The sequence below is a fragment of the Juglans microcarpa x Juglans regia genome, chromosome 2S (assembly GCF_004785595.1).
Source record: "Juglans microcarpa x Juglans regia isolate MS1-56 chromosome 2S, Jm3101_v1.0, whole genome shotgun sequence".
NCBI lineage: Eukaryota > Viridiplantae > Streptophyta > Magnoliopsida > Fagales > Juglandaceae > Juglans > Juglans microcarpa x Juglans regia.
In genome coordinates, this window is record NC_054597.1 from 32,232,166 (window position 1) to 32,253,775 (window position 21,610).

The 21,610-nt window shown below is 35.3% G+C and overlaps 1 protein-coding gene across 1 annotated transcript; it reads right to left on the bottom strand.

Moving 5' to 3' along the window:
* Positions 1 to 5,553: 5,553 nt before the first annotated feature.
* On the bottom strand, positions 5,554 to 15,325 carry LOC121252908 (beta-hexosaminidase 3). The gene is made up of 14 exons (XM_041152748.1): positions 14,661 to 15,325; positions 14,130 to 14,204; positions 12,621 to 12,656; positions 12,415 to 12,526; positions 11,619 to 11,689; positions 10,710 to 10,840; positions 10,553 to 10,618; positions 9,430 to 9,530; positions 9,211 to 9,270; positions 8,624 to 8,657; positions 7,170 to 7,268; positions 7,036 to 7,095; positions 6,347 to 6,597; positions 5,554 to 5,894 (listed from the first exon to the last, which is right to left on the bottom strand). Exons 1-14 carry the CDS (start codon positions 14,985 to 14,987, stop codon positions 5,728 to 5,730), a joined length of 1,590 nt encoding a protein of 529 aa, XP_041008682.1. The 5' UTR covers positions 14,988 to 15,325; the 3' UTR covers positions 5,554 to 5,727.
* Positions 15,326 to 21,610: the final 6,285 nt, after the last annotated feature.

Below are 21,610 nucleotides of genomic sequence, written 5' to 3' on the forward strand. Positions count from 1 at the left end.
TGGATCAAATTAAGGTTCCAACCATTTTGAGAACAAACATCTTTGATTTGTAAAGAGAGGCTAGAAATAATGAAACCTTTTTGAATAAGAGAATCATTGCCTGCCCAATTTTCATGCTAGAAATTAATAGAGCCATCATGAATATTCCATTGGCTCTCGTTATGAATGATGGGAAGAGATTTGCAAATGGCTTTCCAAGAGCGAGAGTGGTAGGCTTTGGCTGAAATAAGATCCAAGGAGGGACCAACATTCATGTGTTTTTGGTAAAGAAAAGTAGTCCAATGAGAGTTCAAGTTAACAAATCTCCAAGCCAATTTACAATGAAGAGCATCAACAATGTCATGTAAATTTCTAATACCAAGACCACCTTCCGATAAAGGACGACAAATGTGATTCTAAGAAATCCAATATTTCTCATTATTACCATCAATGTCACCTTAGAAGAAATTAGCAAAGACTTTGGGAATGGATTCAATGACTTTTTTGGGAGGGTTGAGGACCGAAAGGATATGAATAGGAATAGAGAAGAGAGCACATATTTAATTAAGGTAAGTTTGCTGCATTTAGAAAAGAGGCGACCATTTCAGCCAGCTATCTTTTTACAAATTTTAAGAAGGATAGAATCATAAGCGAAGGAAGGAATTTTCTCATAGGAAAGGGGAGCACCAAGGTAAGTGGTAGGAAAGTTTCCTTCATTAAAATTGGTAGCAGAAGCAATAATGTATCTTCTAGATGTGGTGAGTTTGTTATGAACTACGAAGACACTTTTGGAATAGTTGATCTTTTGTCCAAAGGAGTCTTCGTAAATAGTAAGGAATTTCATAAAGGTGGAAAGACTGTTTTTATAACCATTGGTGAAAATTAAAAGGTCATCTACAAAAAGGATATGAGAAATGGGAGTGCAACCCCTAGGGACTGCATAAGGAGCGACATGACCTTCAATCATAAGATGGTCAAGACCTCTACTTAGGGGTTCTTCACTTAGAATAAAAAAAAAAAAAAAAGGATAATGAGTCTCCTTGTCGAACGCCTTTACTAGAAGTGAAATAATCTGAATGAGTACCATTTAAGCAAATAAAGAAGGTAGGGTAAGAAAAATATTTCTGAAATAAAGAGACAACGCATTCATTAAAACCAAAGGAACGGAGTACACGGGAAAGGTAAATCCAGTTATCCTGTCAAAGGATTTAGTAATGTCAACTTTGAGCATAATATTATTGCTTGATGTTTCTAGCAAGAATATGAGTAAGTTCTTGAGCCAAATAAATACTATCAATAATGACTCTCCCTTCGACAAAAGCATTGTGGTGAGCTGAAATAAGCTTGAGTAAGAAGGTGGTAAGACGAGAAGCCAGAATTTTAGAAAAAAATCTTATAAGACACTTGACAAAGACTAATGGGTCTAAAATCAGAAAAAGTTGAGGGATCGTCTTTCTTAGGGATTAAACAAATGAAAGTGTGCTTCAAGGAATAAGGCAAAGGCTCACCTTGGAAAAAGATCAGTAATCGTCTCAAAGAGGTCTGAATGGATAATAGACCAAAAAGAGATGTAAAAGGAATAAGAGAAACCATTCAGACCAAGAGTTGAGTCTAAAGAGATGTTATAGAGAACTTGTTTTACTTCTTCTAATGAATGAAGTTTGAGCATCAAAGTATTATCATGATCAGAAATCAAGTTAGGTATTAAATCAAACAAAAAGGTGGAAGAGTGAGTCAGAGAAACAACTAAGTGATTGTTAAATAAATCCATAACAGTTGAGTGAATTATCTTATGCTCAGAGGAGGAAGAACCATTGGGGAGAGTAAGGGAGGTAATGTAAGTTTTTTTCCTCTTGTGAGTAACTGGATTGTCATTCACAAGCTGTTGAGGCTTGTTGACCTTGACCGATAGTTTTCTACATTCACTAGCGTCATGTACTTGGATTTTACATTGCTTGCAATAACGAGGATATATCTCGTACTCAATACGTTGCCAAAATCCCTCATCTTTGACACCAATCCAGAGAACATTTTCTTTAGGAGCTAATAAGTTCATTTCTATACAAATACGGACAAATGAAGGACGAGTGTGTGTAAGAGTGGATAAATCAGTAGCAAGAAATTTTCCAAGGGGATGAGCAATAGCCTTAAGATAGGATGTGACATAGAAATTCAAAGGCAATAGGAGAAGTCTTACACATACTGAAGTAATAGGTGATTCCTCATTTGGTGAAAAATCCAAAGACCATTTGAATTATCTAAACAGTGCTCCTTCCATGATGTGTGTATCTCGAGTCCAAGTTTTGGTCAGGTCTTTAGCTAATTGTAATTTTATCAATACATGTCTCGAATCAATAAGCCCCATGATCCATGATCGAAGGATGAGGAAGATTTCATTTTCTAGAGATGTGATTTCGAATGGCATCCATTTGAGGTCTACCTTTAGATAATTTCTCTATCAATGCATATTGAAGTGTAGCTTCTGACCGTTGAACCTCAAGCGGTGTGAAGAATATTACGAGTTGCCATTTTTTGTTTGGGCTTGCTTCAACAGTAAAGCGATGTTGAATATTGGGATTAAGGTGAGCTCTAATCGATTAGATTCACCCATAATGACCGCATAAGACTTGGATGATGTTTCATGGTTCTTAGGAACATTTTAGTTCTTAGGTGATTTAAGGTTAATAGGTGGGTTCTCCATTTAAGAAGAAAAAAAATGGATTACAAGAAGCAGAGGGATTGAAATCGTGGAGAATAGATGTGAAAACTGGAAACAAAAACAAAACTAAAGTGAAAAGTCAAGAGAGAGTAGGGGGTTAACCTCCCGACCCTTCAGAGAGCAAAACGGTAGAATAGTCATCTCAACCGCATACCTTTAATCAGAAAATCATCTTGACCCTTCAGAAAGCAAAAGGTATGAGCAAAAAGATATGATAGTCATGCAAGTAACCAAGAATTTTTTGAGGTCAAGATGATTTTCTGCTTTTCATATGGTGATGTATTAGCAGTTGAAGATAACACTTGATTGGCAACTACAACTTTCTGCTTGGTGCGAAAAGCAGGAGGAAATCTATATATGGAGTTGGTAGCTAGGGGTGACAATATGTGACATAACCTGTGAATCCAACACGAACACAACACGAAATTAGTAAGTTTGGGTTTGATGTTAACAGGTTCGGATCAAAACAGGTTAACCCGTTAAGACATGATTTATAAACGGGTCAACCCGCTTAACACAAAATCAAGCTATTTTGACCCATTTAGAATTTATTTCAAATTATAAATTTATTATTATTAAAGTTGTAATATTGATATTTCTTTGTATGCTTATGTTTGTATTGTTTTTATTGTTGGGATTGTAATTTTAGATCTATACTCATATTTGTTGTTGGATGATTTACAATAGTGGTTTTATTATATGTTAAAATTTGAAAAATATTTATATATATTTTTTAAGATATTGTGGTTATTACTAAATATAGATTTTAACTTTTATGTAAAATTATGTTAATCAGGTCAAATGAGTTATGCGTTTTAGTTCAATAAAACCTTCAAAATAAGTCCCAAAATTCTCTGAGTAAGAATCAGTGGATCATTACTTATTCAATGAATATATATAATGAATCAAAATAGTACATCCCAATAGAGGGCGGCCATACTTGTTTAATTTATCTCTCTCAACTTAGATTCCATGAGGCGGGCCTTGGAAAGTTTTAGAATAAGGTTCAACCAATTTATATGAAACAAACGAGTTTAAATGAATCGTATCATGTTAACATATTTCTAATTATTAAACGGGTCAAAATTGGTGACATGACACGACTCGTTATCTAAATGGGTTGGGTTAGGATTTGAAAGTTTGACACATATAGCTTAACATGTTGGGTTTGGATTGACCTATATAGTCCAATATTCATGACTTGCCAAGATCCAAAAACACGATTTGTCACCCCTATTGGTAGCATTTGTTAACAACGTGTCTAAGAACTCCACAATGAGAGCAAATAGGCTTTTCCTTCTTTGTGTAAGACTTGGTAGAACGAGATGTATCAGCCTTTGCTAAGAGAGCAATAGGTCCAGTAGAAGATAAATTAGAGGATCATATTTCTCTTTGACTCTCTTCTTGCAGCACAAGCGAGAAAACCTTGTTGATAATTGGTATTTGATCCATCAACAAGATTTGACCACGGACATGAGAGAAACTATCATTTAATTCCATCATAAATTAAAGAACGCATTGTTGTTGTTGGTAGGAAATCAAGGTGCTTAAAGCTCCACAAGTACAGTTCAAGAATGGATAGTAGTTTTGAAGTTCATCCCAATGGGCCTTTCAGACGAGTGTAATACACACTCACAGACAGTTGGTCTTGGGATAAAGAAGAAATGGCTTGTTGTAGATGAAAAATTCATGGTCCATTACGTTTTCTGAAACACTCTTTCAAATCATGCCTCATTTCATATTCAGAACTAGCATAAATCACGCTAGAAGCAATTTCTTTGGAAATAGAGTTCAAGATCCAGGAAAGAATTTTCAAGCAGTGAACAAAGTATTTTCTGAACCAGAAGGTTGTGAAATGGTTCCATTAACGAATCCAACTTTATTCTTGGTTGTTAACGCCATCATCATTTAGCGACTCCAGGTGTGATAATTATCACCTGTTAGGGGCTGTGTAATGAGGATGAATCCAGGATTGTCACCATGGTGGAGATAATAAGGGCTAGAAATGTCTTCTATAACAATGGCAGTGGCAACTTCTCTATCGTTAACTAATTACATTAATTACAATTTCTACGGTTAATAGTCGCCAAGTCCTTGCCCAAGCATAAGTCCAACCCTCCGCCTCCTGACAGCTACTCTGCTGCTCTCCCCAAAGCCCTCCTCTTCTTGAATGCCCAACAATGCAAGTTATTAGTTCTTTTTCTCTATATGCATGGCTTCAAGGTTATTTTGTTGTTATAACAGTGCATGTACATTTTACATATCTATGAAAAGCAGGGGCCTGATTCATCAGCTTAACTTGTGTGATCCATTGGCTTCATGATCCATAAATCCTATCCCTTGCATGTAGGAGTTCTAATTTGAATGTCTTTAATGAAGCTCCAATCTTGGTATCAACGTGCATATGTCATGATCTTAACTTCCTGAATGAGCGTTTGGCTTTGGTATATATATGCAGGAATTGGGTAAAATTTGGGCAAGTTTGACCCTCTTATGCAGCCGAGCAAACATACATTTTAATATTTGTTTAGAACCCTCTCCACCCCCACCCCCTTGGAAGCCATGATCTGCAGATGCAATAATCTCACTGTGGTGTGGGTTTTTGTTTCCTTGTCCCTTCAATTTTTGTTTTTCAGCTTTCTCTGTGTACAAAAACATCTCTTATGTGATTCCCAGCAGATTTATAAATACAAACATCCCTAGACATTTTCAATTTTTATTTATATTATTAGACATTTTCATTTGTATATCGTATTTCATACTTGACCATGGCCATGCTATACTCTCTTTCCGAGAGGTTTTTTTTTTTTTTTTTAAACTGATAAATATTTCAAGAAAACATGTGGGTGGGTATGAATTACAAAGGTAAAACAAGTTATTGTTTTCATCAATCAAGGTGCATTCTTGGGCTTTGCCACCAACTTACAATGAATCTTGGATTTTTTTTAGCTGAAATTATGAAATTGCTACCAGATTTTCTGATCACGAGCTTTTCGTTATTCTAAGAATAAGAGATATGCCCTGTATTACTATTGACGATAGCAGGAGCCTGGCTCTTCAGGAGCAACTCTGCCTGGTCCAGCCACAGGAGCAGCTGCCACTCCTCTTTGATTCAGTAAACACCTGAAATGTGCCAACCTTCCAGTAACTTTTCTCGGATCCCTAGCTAGCTTGTCATAAGGCGTCCAAAGTCGCTCTTCATTCAAAGGGGACAAAACAAGAAAGAAGATATATATCAGTGGAAAAAATTAGTAAAACTAGTTAATCTAACAAATACCCATATAGATGCCACTTTAGTAGCTGCTCAAATTCTTACAACACAAATCATGAAGATAGCATATGGTTATACCGGCTTCAGATGGATTCCTGATGGTTTTACTTAATGTGAAAGGGACAACTTCACCTCCAATGATGCTTAAGAACAAAAGAATGACTAATATTTTCTTGGTGAATGAAGAAGCTAACATTAAAAAAACTCTCAATGTCCTTGGCATCTATGAAAGCTTATACACTTGAGAGACAGTCATAATGCCAAGAAGATTACCAGTATCTTGAGACTTGAGTCTCCAGTATCTCTTTCATAGATTTATGGGTGGAAAAACATAACATACCAGGAATTTAATTTGACAGTGAAAAAATAATACTTACCTGCAGCTGCTGCAGCTCGTGGCCATATGGTTTGTTCAATATCTGACCCATCAATGTGTTCACCCCACATGCATACCTCACCACCTATAACTAGTTCCTGCTGCTTGGGGTTTGTGATATTAGTGAGTGGCTCGTTCATATAGAACTGCTGCCATGTGACATCTAGGTGATCCAAGTACCACTTGTCCTGGTTGCTTACAATGCACCTTAAACCAGATGCAACCACTTTCTGAGCAACACCACCTCCAAGCCTAACAGGAAAAATGAAAATTGTAGGCGAGAAATCAGCCCCATCAGAAATCTCACTGTCAGAATATATAAAGAAAAGGCAACATTTATGGATTCTAATTTGAAGCCAAAATATGAAATCATGCTAGCAGATGTGTTATCCTTATTTCATAATTTTTTTTTTTTTTCTAAACATCCTTATTTCATAATTATTACAGGAAATTTTTTGCCCAATATGCATCTCTATATTTTAACATGTTGCAAATTAATAGTAAAAAGGAACGATTCCTGATCACAATGCATGCATTTAATTATTATCTTCCAGGAAAAAAAAAAGTAATTCAAGATCAGCAATCTTGTGAATTTCTTCAGATGAAAATGGGCATTATGACCAAAAATCCATGAGCAGAGGTAAATGATGCAGGGGCCTCCAACTTTAGATCATGCAATTAAGGACATACCAGTTGTGCACCACAGTCTTTCTGCTCAATTTATTGCCAAAATTGTTAAAAGTCTCTTCCCTGTAATTTTTCATGGGTGAATAAGATTAAAAGGTCACAAAACTACCGGTATAACCTCATGCATAAAATCGTACCAGTTAATAATTTCATATCCATGGGACAAAGCTATGTTCTGTGCACGCAACACAAAATACTGATAAGCTTGAGATTCGTTCATACTATGCTTAGTTAACCTGCACATAAGAGTTATCATGAGCATCATAGGCTATCTCTAAAATGTTTCTGGGTAATAAACGTTGAGCAAGTATAGTTTCCATGTCCTTCTTGAGACAATGCAGTAAAATAGACCATAATCAGAGAATATGCTAATCAAAATTTAACATGTTAAAAATTCCTCCCAATGGTAGCAGCAAGATGATAATTTTTGGGAATGAAGAATTAATTGTATGGGGTTGACTAAACCCAATGAATGGACTATTCCAGAAAAAAGCTTCCTCTGCTTAGTGCAAAAGCAAAAGCCGAAATAGAGTAATGCTAGATACAGTCATGGGTTGTGCAAACACTGCACACTCCTTTTGAAAAAGAGTCGGGTCTACCATTAAAAAATTATTTTTTTCATATGGGTCCCATATTAACTCACTGTACTTGCACACTTTATGACTGCAAATATCATTTCTCTTTATGTAATACAAACACGATGATATGTGAGTTCTTGAAAATCTAAGATACAATGTGGTGGGGATATGCTAATTAACTAACATATTAAAATATTTTAAACATATATTATGCTATTTCTTAGGTTAAGAGATAAATAACGATCATCAAGAATCATAAAATGTATGAATGATGAAAACTAATTAGAAGCTATGAACAGCAAATAAACGTAATAAAATTATTTATATCTAATATTCATATAGAGAAGATTTTAAAGGTGTCGAACTTTCTAAAACACTAGATCTTGCACTATATACTTGAGAGTCTTTTTTTCATAAGGAATTTTGACTTTTGCCACCAAAAGCATGAGTCATGTCCCAGCTGTATTCTACCATGTCCCAAACTGTATCCGTGAGAAAAAAAATATATCTTTGATGGATGCAAATTTGATATGAATTCCACCATGTCAGTATCAGATAAAGGTTATATACCATAGCAGTGGCTATTTTGAAGCATCCATGCTTCCTATTCAACCATTTATGAGGCCGATATGACGCAATATATTAACTAAACTGTAGGTACGCCAGAGGACAAAGACTGGAAGAGAGCTGAGTCCCAGAACCCTCTATATCCCATAACAATGGGCAGCTAAAACTTGTTATCAATGTGGAAAATTTATGGATTTCCCAAGCCTTATAAATTTAACTTGAAGCAGAAAGGAAAGCCCTTTCTTAGGCGTTTAAGGCTTACACCATGAAGTAGGATCACTCTCTACAGTAAATGTAGTACATGTGGGAACTATGCAGGGAACTCTCTGCACCTGTGTGATCAATTTACTCCAAGTAGAAAGTATATGACATTTTCTGGAGAAGGGGAGAGAGATAGAGAGAGAGAGAGAGAGAGAGAGAATAGATGTTACAAATTAAGATGTTACCATTTCCTTACATGAGGAGTCAATATCCAGCAACCTGAAATGAAATATGTAATTATGTGTCAATAAATTATCACCATCAAATTATCAAGTTTAGGACTATCTAAAATCAGATAATGAGTGGTGACCAGCATATAGATATGGATACAAAAGATCTGTATCGTAAGATTAATTTGAACATATGCAAGCAACGTCTGAGTCAACACATATTGCTGAACCAAAGGATACTGAATTCTTAGGATCATAAGATTGGGAGAGAATATAAACATTGCCCCACACGCATTTTTTTTAAAGCTAATCTCTACATATAAACATTACATGCATATATATTGAGCTCTATGAATCAAGCTTATAATAAGAGAGCCCTTCAAACCACTTTAGCTCCACAAAGAATAGTTTTAAGAGGGAATTCGACAGGATATAAAATTCTAGCAACTCTTGGCACTTAAAGGCTTTGAATTAAAATATAATCCTATCATGAAAGATGATGAAGAAGATTGATTCTCTAAGAAAACAATCGCCAACATAATTTTACTTGGTTAGAGGATAATAGAAACAAAATTGAAAGTCAACAGTTTATTGATACTTACTTGTATCAACCTCATCACCTCCCAAGTGAACAAATCTAAACTTAAAAACCTTACTGAAATCTGCAAGATAAAATATTTTTTTTAAAAAAAAAAAAAAAAAAACACTAATTATTTCCCTTTTCATTTTGACAATAGTATACGTGCTTTCAGACATCAAAGGTACCATTTTGTTAATGAGGAGGATGGTACCTTGTTATCAAGAAAAAACTGTGACATTACCTGATAGAATTCCATCTATTACTTTAAAGGTGAATTCATTGCTGACATCAAGTGGCTGCTGACAATTCTTTGACGGCCACAGAGAAGGATAGCCAATCCCCCTAAAGATTTAAACTATAAGCACCAAGACAACTTTGTGCAACGTCATTACAAAAGCATTAATCTCTAGACTTTGAGGGACCACAATGTGTATAAATAACCAAGAACATAAAACAGAAGGAAAGAATAGTATAAAGTTGTGAAGATCTCAAATAAGTAACCCAATTAGATAGTACAGTGAGAGCAGCATAGACGCTAGCACTCCTCTTGACCTGAAAATCACAAATCCTTGCATTTTTAAGGAAAGTTCTACCTGTCCTGATATCCCTCTGAGTAGGGAAAGATTTGCCGTCTCTTTTTATGAGTCAGAACACCAGCACCTTTAAAATGGGGTCTTTATTTTCCCAGTTATCCAAATGCTTTGAAGTAGTGTAAGCTTAGATTTTTTTTTCCAGTTCTTGCAATTATGCTCTCAGATTACTTGTCATGGTTTATATATTTACTTACCGGGAATAAAATCAACTTCAAAACCTAACTTATAGGGTTGCCTTCAACAAAATAAAGCAGTTATTAGGCTAAGTTAAACAGAAAAGACAAGTATTAGGGCTAAACAATCTTGTTAAGAAGTATGTTAGAGAGACAATCAAACTTTTCTAGCTGCAGGTAGCAGATCTATGTCCAATAGTTACATTAGGCCATGGTAACGGTCTATGAAACTTAGTATGTGCAAAGTTTGAAGTGAAATAAGGTCTAGTGGCTTTTTTGATAAGTTCACAAGATGTTCAATCTTCCTAGAATAATGTAAAGGAAAAACAATTAAAAAACAAGCAACTACAATGAGCAATAATGGTTAGAGAGCAACAGAATTCAAATTCAACAACATAAGAGATAGTTGCAAAAGAATGCTGATCAAAGGAAAAGAGTGATGGCCCGTTGCATGCATAGCAAGTAATAGTGGATTTGAGTCAATGCACTGAGTAATTATCAGGGATCAATAAATTTGGCAAGGGAGTTTTTTTTTTTTTTATTCTCTTTTTCTACATTGAAGAAGAAAGTAACGAGAAAGGAAAGAGATCATAGTTACCATGAGAGAGCATGTCCTGGAACATCAATTTCGGCCAATACATTAATCCCTCGTCTTTGAGCATAGCTGTGTTATTAACAATTCATGTATTAGATGAAATAAATTATAGAAGATAGATCAATATTCAGACGATGTAGTCCAGGTGAAAGTTTCTTGCGTCACAATTTCTGCAGCATCGGCAAATGTATATCGTTCTGAAATTGAATATGCACCATCCCACAGTTTTGGATATGAAGGTATCTCCAAAGGGAAAGACTGTGTATCTACAATGTGCCAGTGCAACACATTCTGCATGAAAGTGGGCAAGACAGGTAGCATATGGATAAGTTTGTCAAATCTGTTGTTTGCATTAAAGTAATTAGTTATTTGTACCAATCAAAGCGCAGAGTGTATGGGAAGTAAAACTTAACTCTAGGTCCACCAAACTCTCCACGACAAATTACATTAATTGAAGACTTTTTATTTTTTATTTTTTCTAGGACTGATTTATTCATATATTTTCCTACATATCTCTACATTGATTGAAGCAGACCACAAAATAAGCACATAATTGAAGAAACACAGAATAGTCTTATCCCTTGAAAACCCCTCTTACCCCTTGTCACTGTGGCATTCCCTTGCGTTCTGTATATAAGAGTCACCTACCTATTCTCTTCTAGCTTTTTAATGATAACAGCCCAGAAGGCTGGTGACAATATTCGATATCCATTTTACTGGTTATTACAAGTTTTAACACTACTAGCCCTCAGTAAAGTAGTCAATGGTCTCATCCACCCAAATGAGAAACACGAAAATTTAAGCCAACAGTTCTCAAGCTTTCTACCCCAAATAATTGGGTTCCACATTGGACGGGTGAAGCTTATAGTAGTCATTATCTGCTCTAAAACGAAATATATCAAACAAATTCTAAATTATGCTATCTACCCAATCAAAGATCCAAGAACAATTGCCGCAATATGCTGTGATATGGAACTACATGAAATCTTGATGTTAGAATTGTGCTCGTAAGCACAGTTAGGAAATATAAACTGAAAAACCATTGGGCAACAAGTTATAGAGTGCATACCAGTTTTGAATAGGCCATCGAGTCAATAACTTTCTTTATTACTGGCAATGGCAAATAGTGTCGTGATGTATCTGCAGCAATAAACAAAAAGGAAGAATCGGATCCACTTATATCATGCTCTGAATAATCATCTTCTTTTGCCATGGTAACTCACAGCAGTTATGGAGCCCAGTAAGTTGACAAAAGACCAACAGCGAACAAAGTGAGGCTAACTTGAAACTGAATATTTATGAATCAATGCCAGTGGTTTTTGGAACAAAAGGCATCCCCTAACCGCCGTGAAAAAGGGGTGGATGGTTAGATCTAGGGTTGAATCTCATAATGGTATCTTAGATGAATTTCTCTTGCCATGTTTTTAGCCTCCCTATCAATACTTCTGTTAATACTATATGCACAAATAGCATTAAGTGCATGTATATACAGGTGACTCCAGGCTCATACATTTGCTCCTGTCACTCCACTCTGATTAGTTATGAAAAAGAAAAACCATCAGCTAATTAGTAGTTTGTACACTAAAAACTAAATAGATGAATTGGGAAAAAATGGAAATTGTATAACACTTGATATGAAATTATTTGAACTAAACATTTAATCTCTACAATTTACAGGATACAATTTAAGTCAAAAAGTGTTAAATATGTACATTATAATCTAAAAGGAGAAAATAAAAAATAGAGATTAAAGATTTTTAAATAAGAAGATTATGTTCTCAAACAAGGAAAAAAGAAAGAAAATAGAACACATCAACAATCAGCAGTAAACTGACAATTCAAGGAGTACAAGAAAGGCATCTTACCTATCAAAAGCCCTCGATAAGAGAATCTTGGCTTATCAATAACAGTCCATGGGACCCTAGGAACTTGAATTACCTCCAATGTAAAGTTAAAATGACATAATTGGCTGAATGTCTGCCATTTTTATATCAAAGCAAACACATCAAATTTTTACATGTGGTCAATAAACTCTTAGAACAACATCTTTTATTAAATGATAACACATAACCTGAAGCCCATGTAAAGCTCCATAAATAGTCTGTGCCTGCAGCATTTTGTAATACAATTGAACTAATCAGAAAATCATCAGCTGATCAAAAGGTACAGACATACGGTATGCTGCTTATTTATAATATACTAAACTGGCATTCATATGACATCAAGTACACGATGTTTCTGAGTAGCACGCATTGACAATGAAATCATGGTTTTTTGGTCATATCACTTAAGGCTACCAAGCACAAACAACATATTGCCATGTTAGACAGCAACACCTATTATGCTGTCCCACTGCAATTCACCCCTTGGTTGTATCTATCAGTGGCCAATTCATAGACTACCACACAAGGATCCATAAAGTAGCCAGGGTTATCTTTAATCAAGTCTATAGAATGTGGAACTTATAGTCATGACTAGCAGATTCTACAGAATGTATTGGCTAATTTTTTTAATGGAAAAAATTTGTGCAAAAACTGTCCAAAATGCAAATAGGTGGCCAATATATGCACTATGCTTGAAGTTCTTTGAAAAAAACTTACTCTCGTTAGTTTTTCATGGTTTGTTGTCCACCCACCTGATAAATTTTTTTAAGACATACTTTTTTCATGGTTTATTGTCCACCCACCTGATAAATTTGTTTAAGACATACTTTTGTAATTCATTAAATGTGTCAACATCACGGGAAACTTCTAACCATAGACAAGCTGAGGAAGTGTGACTGTTTTATAATGGATTGGTGCTTCATGTGCAAAAGGAATGGCGAATTGATGGACCATCTACTTCTTCATTGTGATGTAGCAAAGGCTATATGGGATTTCAGAAGGCTATATGATGTGAAATCTTTGTAAGGCTGGACATTACTTGGGTGATGCCAAAGAGGGTGGTGGACCTTTTGGCTTGTTTGTGCGGAATATGAGGAAACCGTCAAGTAGCAGATGTTTGGAAGATGGTGCCCCTATGTCTTATGTGGTGTATATAGAATGAGAGGAATGGAAGATGTTTGAAAATAGAGAAAGCTCATTGGGAGGGATTAGAGACTTATTTTTCCAATTTTTGTTACTTTGGGCTAAGGCTATTGTATTAGAGGGGGTTAATTTTAATGACTTCTATGCTTCTGTTTTTGTTTGTAGCCTGTAATTAGGTATTTCTTTCTTGTATACCACCTATGTACTTGGGCTATACCTAATTATGAGGATCAATAAATTTTCTTACTTATCAAAAAAAAAAAAAAATTAAATGTGTCAACATATCAACGTATTAGCTCAATGGAAAACAAGTTATATGGGTAAAATGAATACTTCTGACTTTTCGGTTGAAATCTATCCGCAAGTATGTTATCGGATAATAAATGGAATACTTACAAAGGATGATGGAGTTACTTATTTTTTAAACCCCCCTAGTCACCGTCCTTAATACATACGTCAAGCTAATTCTCAATTATTATTGTCGACAAAAAAGTATATCTAAAATGAAACTTTAATTGATGCGAACAAGCAGAAAAAGAAGAGGTTGCACTCACTTCCAGATGCGCATAAACAGGCGTCCCAGAATCCGGAACTGATAACTTATATGACTCATCGATACCATATTGTAACTGCACAGCAAGGAAGATCTTTCAATAATAAAGTACTGGGTTTGTTTGTACAAACGAACAAAAAGCATCTCTTGGATGGAAATGTCCCCATATCAAATACGCTTGGAGCATTTTAAATAATAGAGACAGGTAAACCAAAATTAAATGAAGTTGCGCAAATCGAGAAGAACTCTGGATCTAAAAGAAAACTCTTCACACAAATCATCATAACAAATTAGCCGTGGTCTCTTAATCATAACAAAAAGAGAATTATCTTAGTGCTTAATCACGCTGCTTACTGGAATTTAATTTAAAAATCATGCCCATGCTCACATATGGGGAAAAAAAGCATTATCCGGTACCAAATGCCAGTTCAAGAACAATGGACACAAGTTACCGAAAAAAAAAAAAAACAAACCCACATCTACAGAAATCCCAAGCATACAGCCAACTCCAAATCATGAAAAGAAATACCACCTCATCATCCGCTGTCAAAACAACCACGTGCAGACCCTGAAGCAGAACCGAAGTATCTATACCAGAAAAATTAGCATCGATAACATGAGCAACTTGGATCACATCGAGTAACCTTGAGAACCCGTCCTTCAAAATCCCAGAAGCATCATTATACTTGCTTCCCTCAGTCTTGAGCTCAAAATCCTTACTGACGTAGAGACTCCGATGTTCCCCGTGGCTCACCGACTTGGGCATTGGCCATATGTTGAGCCTATCCACACTAACCGCATCTATTGCAAGCACTAAAATCGACACCAATACCAAAAACACAAACACTTTCTTCCCCATCGCAAATCTCTCCAGCTCCTATAAAAACCCACCGAAAGGCTGCAAAGGAAGCTAATAAGATCAGTGGTAGAGAAATAGTAGGTAGCTAGCTTACCTACCTAATAGGAGGTGAAAGAAGTTGGAGAATGTGGACTGAGTGGCCTCGGGTGACTAATCTCTAAAGATGAACGAATAAAGCAATATGTTTGGCTGAAGAGGAAGAATGTAGAATTTGGTAATTCTCCATTGTTGCCATTAACTCGGTAATGTCTGTTAGTAAGCATCCGTGATCCATATATGCGCATGTGTAAAGCCGGCCGAGACACAGTGGAGGATGGAGCGCGTGCGCTACTTTTTAATTTTTTCCGTCTTAACCCATCTCTTCGTGTTTTCATTAAATTAACGAACTTAACGTGTAGAGTTTTCAATCAGGACCGTGAGTTGAAGTGGGTCCCTCTCTATGACGAATATGGGCTGTCGGTAAGCCATGGGCAGTGTCTCTCTATCTGCTTCCAAATCCCCGCTGTCCATCGGAGTTTTTTTAAACGACAAAAGTAGATCGGTTGTATTCTCCGTCGGGCCTCAATTTTTTCTTTTTTTTCACATTTAAAAAATCGTGTTCTCTAAGTATGATAAGATTTAATTTATAAAATTTAAAATTTTTCTTTTAAATCTAATTATATTATATAAAAATTTTATTAAGTGTGTTCTATACACCGAATAATATAATTTAAAAAAAATGTATTAATTATCATTGTTTTAATCGTTAAATATTTTTTAATACAATATCAAGTAATTCTCATAATTGATCCACACTTTATAATGGGTATAATTATTTAAAATGGTAACAATTTATAATGGATGCAATTGCACCATTCAGCTTTCTTGCAAAAAACCAACAGAGATATCTATTTAATTATATAAAAGTCAAGTTTTAATATCTGACTTAGCATTTAAACCGCATTAATCGGCATTTACCCCACTCACAAACATCAACCATAATGAAAGTAAACCGCCAAAATCATTTATTTGCACTTAGAGATAAGCATTCCAACTGTTACAACCATTTATTGTTTCCATAAAAAATTGTGTTAATTTTCTCGTAACGTTTTGGCAAAAACTTGAACTATCACAACGACATTTCGACCAAAACTCAAAGCATCGCAACGTTTCATGCTTCACTAATACAAAATGGACCCAATTTTTGAATTTTCAAACCACGGCAACAAAATTCAGTGTTGTCAGAAGCCATGCCGACAACACTGTGAAATCAAAACTAATAAAATATATAACTATTCAGAACTTGCATTCCTTCAAGTCCTCAAAATACAGTCTCTATTTCCAAAAATCAAAACACAGACCTCAGAAACTTAGAGGGCATTGAAACAAAACTCACTCACGAAGGCCATTGACTCCCACCATCACAACCACACGGAACGCCATCGACTCTCATTTGCAATTGCGAAACGCCATCATCTCCCACATTCGCCATCGTAAGCCACGCAAATTCTCTCTCTCTCTCTCTCTCTCTCTCTCTCTCTCTCTCTTCTGGGATGCCAATAACTTGATTTCTGAATTCTTCTAGCCGAACGATTTCTGGATTATAGGAGATTGTTATCTTCGCTAGCGATTGGCTGTCCAGGTTCTCTCGATAAGAACATGTTGATTCCTCTATCTTTTCTCCACCGTTCTTGAGCCTAAAGAATGCTAAATTATTTTATGCTACACAGAAGCCTTTATCGTTGTAGCCTCAGTCAAACCACCAATTTCGTCGCATTCTCTACTTCCTCTTGGTGAGTCTGTCGCATTGCTTTTCAGAATATGTTTTTACCTCTCGATGAGATATGCAGATAAAAGCATCCCTCTTCTTCGTGATATAAAAGCAAAGGAAAAATCTATTCATAGTCCAGTTTACTGATCACACGCCACATGAAACCCATGTGGCAAACCGAGTCCACTTCTTCCTCCGGTCCATCTCAACTCTCCCTCCTGGAAAACAGATTTCCCTCTCTCGACCACTCACACAGAAATCAAATGACTCTCGAGGGTTGTCCAGGGAGCTAACCTATATGGTTGTCCAGACAGCAGCAACGAGTGGAACCTAGTTGGAGAAAGAGAAAACCCATCTCTCAATAGCCCAAGCAAGCAATATCAAAGGGATCAAGTATGGAAGTAAAGGCTTCTCTACTATAAGACGGCTCAGAAAAACCACTGCCTCATCAAAATTGAATGCTCTCATTTTTTCTCCTAGTACTCATCTGTGCAAAAACGCAATTCAACAAACTAATCTCCAACTTAAATTTCCCTCATATATATAACTTTATTTCAAGGTTAAGGATATACAACTTTATTCTATGGTTATTGGGTACGTAACTTTTTTCCATTTTCATGGGAATGGGAATAATTCAAAGGCCAAAAATAGAACTTCCCATAAAAAATATTTAGTTCCTGGGAAGTGAAATGAGTCATTTTGTCAGTTGAAAAAGCCTAAACGATGAAAAAAGTTGATAGGGAGAAACACGTGAAGAGGAATCAAGATAAACGATTTATCAAAGAAAAGAACAGAGAGAAACACTGTAGAGAAGATGAAAAGTCTACAGTCAGCGTGGCTAGAATCTCTTTGTCGGTCCCAGACGATGGCAAAGGTGAAGAGGCTATTGGCAGAGGAAGAAAGTGGAGGTAGACGTGAAGAGGCCGCTAGCGGAAGAAGAACACGGGGAGGAAAAAAATTCAAAAATTAATAATTTGGGTATTTCTCTTTAAATGCACATTTTACTTGTGAACCCAAAAAAAAAAAAAAAAAAAAAAAGAAAAAAAAGAAAACCCACATCGCACTTCGTGTGAAAAAATATGCAAATGTGCAGAAGTGCTCAAAAGAAAAAAGGATCCTCTGTAAAGCAAAAACGCATAAAAGCATAAAGCAAATCTGACTTGCTTTAACTTCTTTATGGGCAATCCTCTGTAAAGTATAAAAGACTTGCTTTTACTTTATGGCTAAATTACGTTCCTTTTTTTAAAGTGAATACTTTATTCTTTTAAAGACCATATTATTTATTATCTTGAATTCAAAATCATGACAAAAATTGATTGCTTATAAGATTTGGGCTTGATTTCACTTAAATTTGTTTTAGTTTGGATTACTGTAGTAAATTGCAAAGATTTGATTTAAGTATTCTGCTACTTATTTTAATAGATTTAGATAAAATATAACTATTCACTAAGTTATAATTCGAAAATAAGATATATTAAGAATATTTAAATAATATTATTATTAGTTCTATATAAAAAACTCAAAATTTTTTAAATTATTTTCTACAATATATTCAGTTTGTTACACATTCTTTGCATTATGCAATTATTACCGATCCCTTCAACATCCCATAAACTACTAAATTAGTTCAGAAAAACATCCCTTCTTCTAGCGCTTGATGATTGGTTGGGCCACGTGTATGCAATATGCTTGGTTATAATATATTTGACTATATTATAATTTTTTGTAGTGAAAGTAATTATTCAATGATTAAGCTATACATTATATTTCACTATACAAATGGTATAGAAAACACGAAAGTAATGCAAATAACGAAACGTTGATGGATATAGTACATGGTTGGTAGAATTATTATAGTGATAATACTCATAAGAATATATCTAGCAAGATCAAGATGAAAATTAATAGTTTATGGTGGTTTTAATAGTTTTAAGTTCGTGACTATTTCTATTATTCAGTAAAATTAAAAATAAAAAATGCTAGACTAACACATCGTACAAGACAAATGATTATAAATGATATAAAAAGTGGAGGAAGAATGTGTCATGATGGTGAACAAAATAGTGACAGTATAAGTGATGACATAGTTGTGCAATATAGAAGACGAACGATAATGGATGAGATAGGAAGTGCAATGTGTATTGATGGTAAATAAAGCAGAGATAGTACAACAGACGAATATCTAAATATATATCTATAAAATCTAGCATAAATAACGGGGAAAATTCTTATTGCAGTCCCCGAATATAATGAGGAAAATTCTTATTGCAGTCCCCATTCGAGATCTGCAATACAGTCCTTTAATGAAACATTGCGTTTCATGTAAGGAAAAGAACGAGCGAGCCCCAGACCCCTTCATTGCCCAGATGAAAGCCAGACCCCTTCATCTCGCAGACCCCTTCATCGCCCCAGACCCCTTCATCGAGCAGACCAAGCCCATCGCGCAGTGCCATCGTCGTGCCCAAGCCCATCGACGTCGCCATCGCCGTCGCCGTGGCCATCTCCGTCTACATCGCACAGCGCCATCGCCGTGGCCATCTCCATCTTGGTGAGGGATTTCCTTCTCTGCGATTTGAGCGGCAGTTGGTGAGGGATTTTCTCTGTGATTTAAAATATTTCATTCTCTGTGATTCGCTTGAGCGTGAATCTTGAATTGGTTTTGGTAGTTTGTAAATTTGTGTTAAGATCTTTACTTGTTTGTATAAAATATTTCTAGTTCTAGAAATGCACTCTACGTGTTTGTTCAAATTTGTGAATGGGTTCCATATGATAATTTATGCTTGAAGTGTATGTGTTTTTCACTTGCAGACTTGTTGAAGTGTAAGTGTATATCTTTTTTCATTAAAATGTCTGCTATTAAGAGCAGAAAATGAGAATCACTTGCAGACTTGCCAATAAATTGACAATCAACCCCGAGGTAGTTAGGCATACATGGAACATCACCCCTATTATATTTGCACATGGTTCTTCTGTTGCATTAAGATGACCATTAAGCTCACCAAAACAAGATAGTGAACCAAATAACCACGCATTACTTTAATGCTATCATTTACCAACTGTGTAAGTAATTTGCAAAAGGCTCTCTTATGAAAATGTGTGCTTGATTTTCAATCTCAAGCATGATACCCACTATCATTTACTTAACATTAGGTGTTGCACCTGCACGCATGATAACCACAAGATATTATTTAACTGCAGTCTATCATATGTCTTTCATTGTTATTGGTTTTTACCTTGTTTTTGGAACTTTGGGAACTTTAAGGAAGAATGTACTAGCTACCCAAACTTTGGGAACTTGGTTTCTACTAACTTTTATCCATTTTCTTTCTTGCTTTTGCTGGACTAGTAATTACTAAGAGATCATTATCTAATGTAGGCATAACACATTTCCAGCATAACACAGTTTCAAAAACTATTTCTATTTTTGATACGCAATGTCTTCATCGTATTCTTCATCTTCTTGGAATCATATTCTAAAATGTCTATGCGGAGAGATGGCACGTTTAAAATTATCGAGAACAACAAAAAATCCAAGCCAACCTTTTTATTCTTGTCCAAATTACAATAGAGAGGTAACACTTAAAAAATTTGTTAGTGCAACCTTTTTCAGATATTATTGTATTAATTGTAATTTCTCACACTAATTAGATGTTTGTTGCAGGGAATGTCATACTGCGAGTACTTTTTATGGACGGATATTGAAGTAGAAAATGAAGGAAAAGTTGTGTACGAAAGAGAACGTCGCCTCCAAAAAAGAGAGGAAGAACTCCAAAAATGGGAGGAATAACTCCAAACGAGGGAGAAAGAGCTCCAACGTGCAAGGGTACAGATGCATAAATCGAAGATGACATCCAAAATGATCAAGATGAGCTTCAGGGTGTAATGAAAGATATTAACCATACAAGCATACGACCCTACGTGTATTGGAGACTTGCAATTCTAATATTTTGTTATTGGATAGGATCAAGAACAGTTACAAATTAGTAGCAATGTATATCAAACTGTGTAATATTATTAAGTAAGTTGTAATAGATAGGTTTACAACCTTTATCAATATTGTAATATTCAAACCCATCAGACTTGTGAATATTATGAATGGTTATGAGAAGTATTTTTCTTGCACTATATTTCATGTATTTTGTTCTACATTGAATAAAACCATGAGATTATAACTTTGAACCAACACTTTAATATAAGCATCCAACACTTTGATTAATCCTCATTCCGAACAATAATAACATATCTCATACCCATAACATTTCAACCAAGTGAAATGGTATAAATATCCAATGTTACATCAATACACCAAGTTTACAAGAATACAAAGTAGATTTATATAGCTGAAGTTATGAACTTTTCTCAACATAACAGTCTACAGCGTCTTCAAATCTCAAATACTTTGATGGGGCAGCAGTCTACCATGTCTTTCATCAATCATCGAGAGGGCCAAGACATGCAAAGTTCACATGCAAGTAGTTTGAAATATTTTGTAAAACATCATGCAAAACTCAACATTATTTGTTCAAAATATAGACAAAAATGAATATTATTTAACATTTACCTGAGAAATAACGCTTTGTTGTGTGTCAGACAGCTGCAAAACAACAGCTTCTGGTGTGTCGTGCAGTATTACCAATTCTGTGGGGTTTAATACGTCTTCCATCTGTGATGGAGGCTACATTTGAATACATAAACAAATGACATAACTTATTCATAAATTTGTTAAAACTATATAAAAATCACATTATTTAAATCTTTCATACATTCTTTCTTTGTCGCTTGCCACCAGCCTTTTTATTTTTGGTTTGTAACTTCTCTATTGTAGGTTGTCTCCTCTTTGATGGGGGCCTGCCTTTGCCTCTGACAACATGAG

Bases quoted from the DNA above. Each gene is read 5' to 3' on its own strand.
- LOC121252908 (XM_041152748.1), bottom strand. From the start codon at position 14,987: ATGGGGAAGAAAGTGTTTGTGTTTTTGGTATTGGTGTCGATTTTAGTG. The intron at 12,657-14,129 runs GTGAGTGCAACC...AAAATGCTGCAG, and splicing joins CTGTTTATGCGCATCTGGAA to GCACAGACTATTTATGGAGC. The intron at 7,269-8,623 runs GTAACATCTTAA...TCTTATGTGCAG, and splicing joins ACTCCTCATGTAAGGAAATG to GTTAACTAAGCATAGTATGA.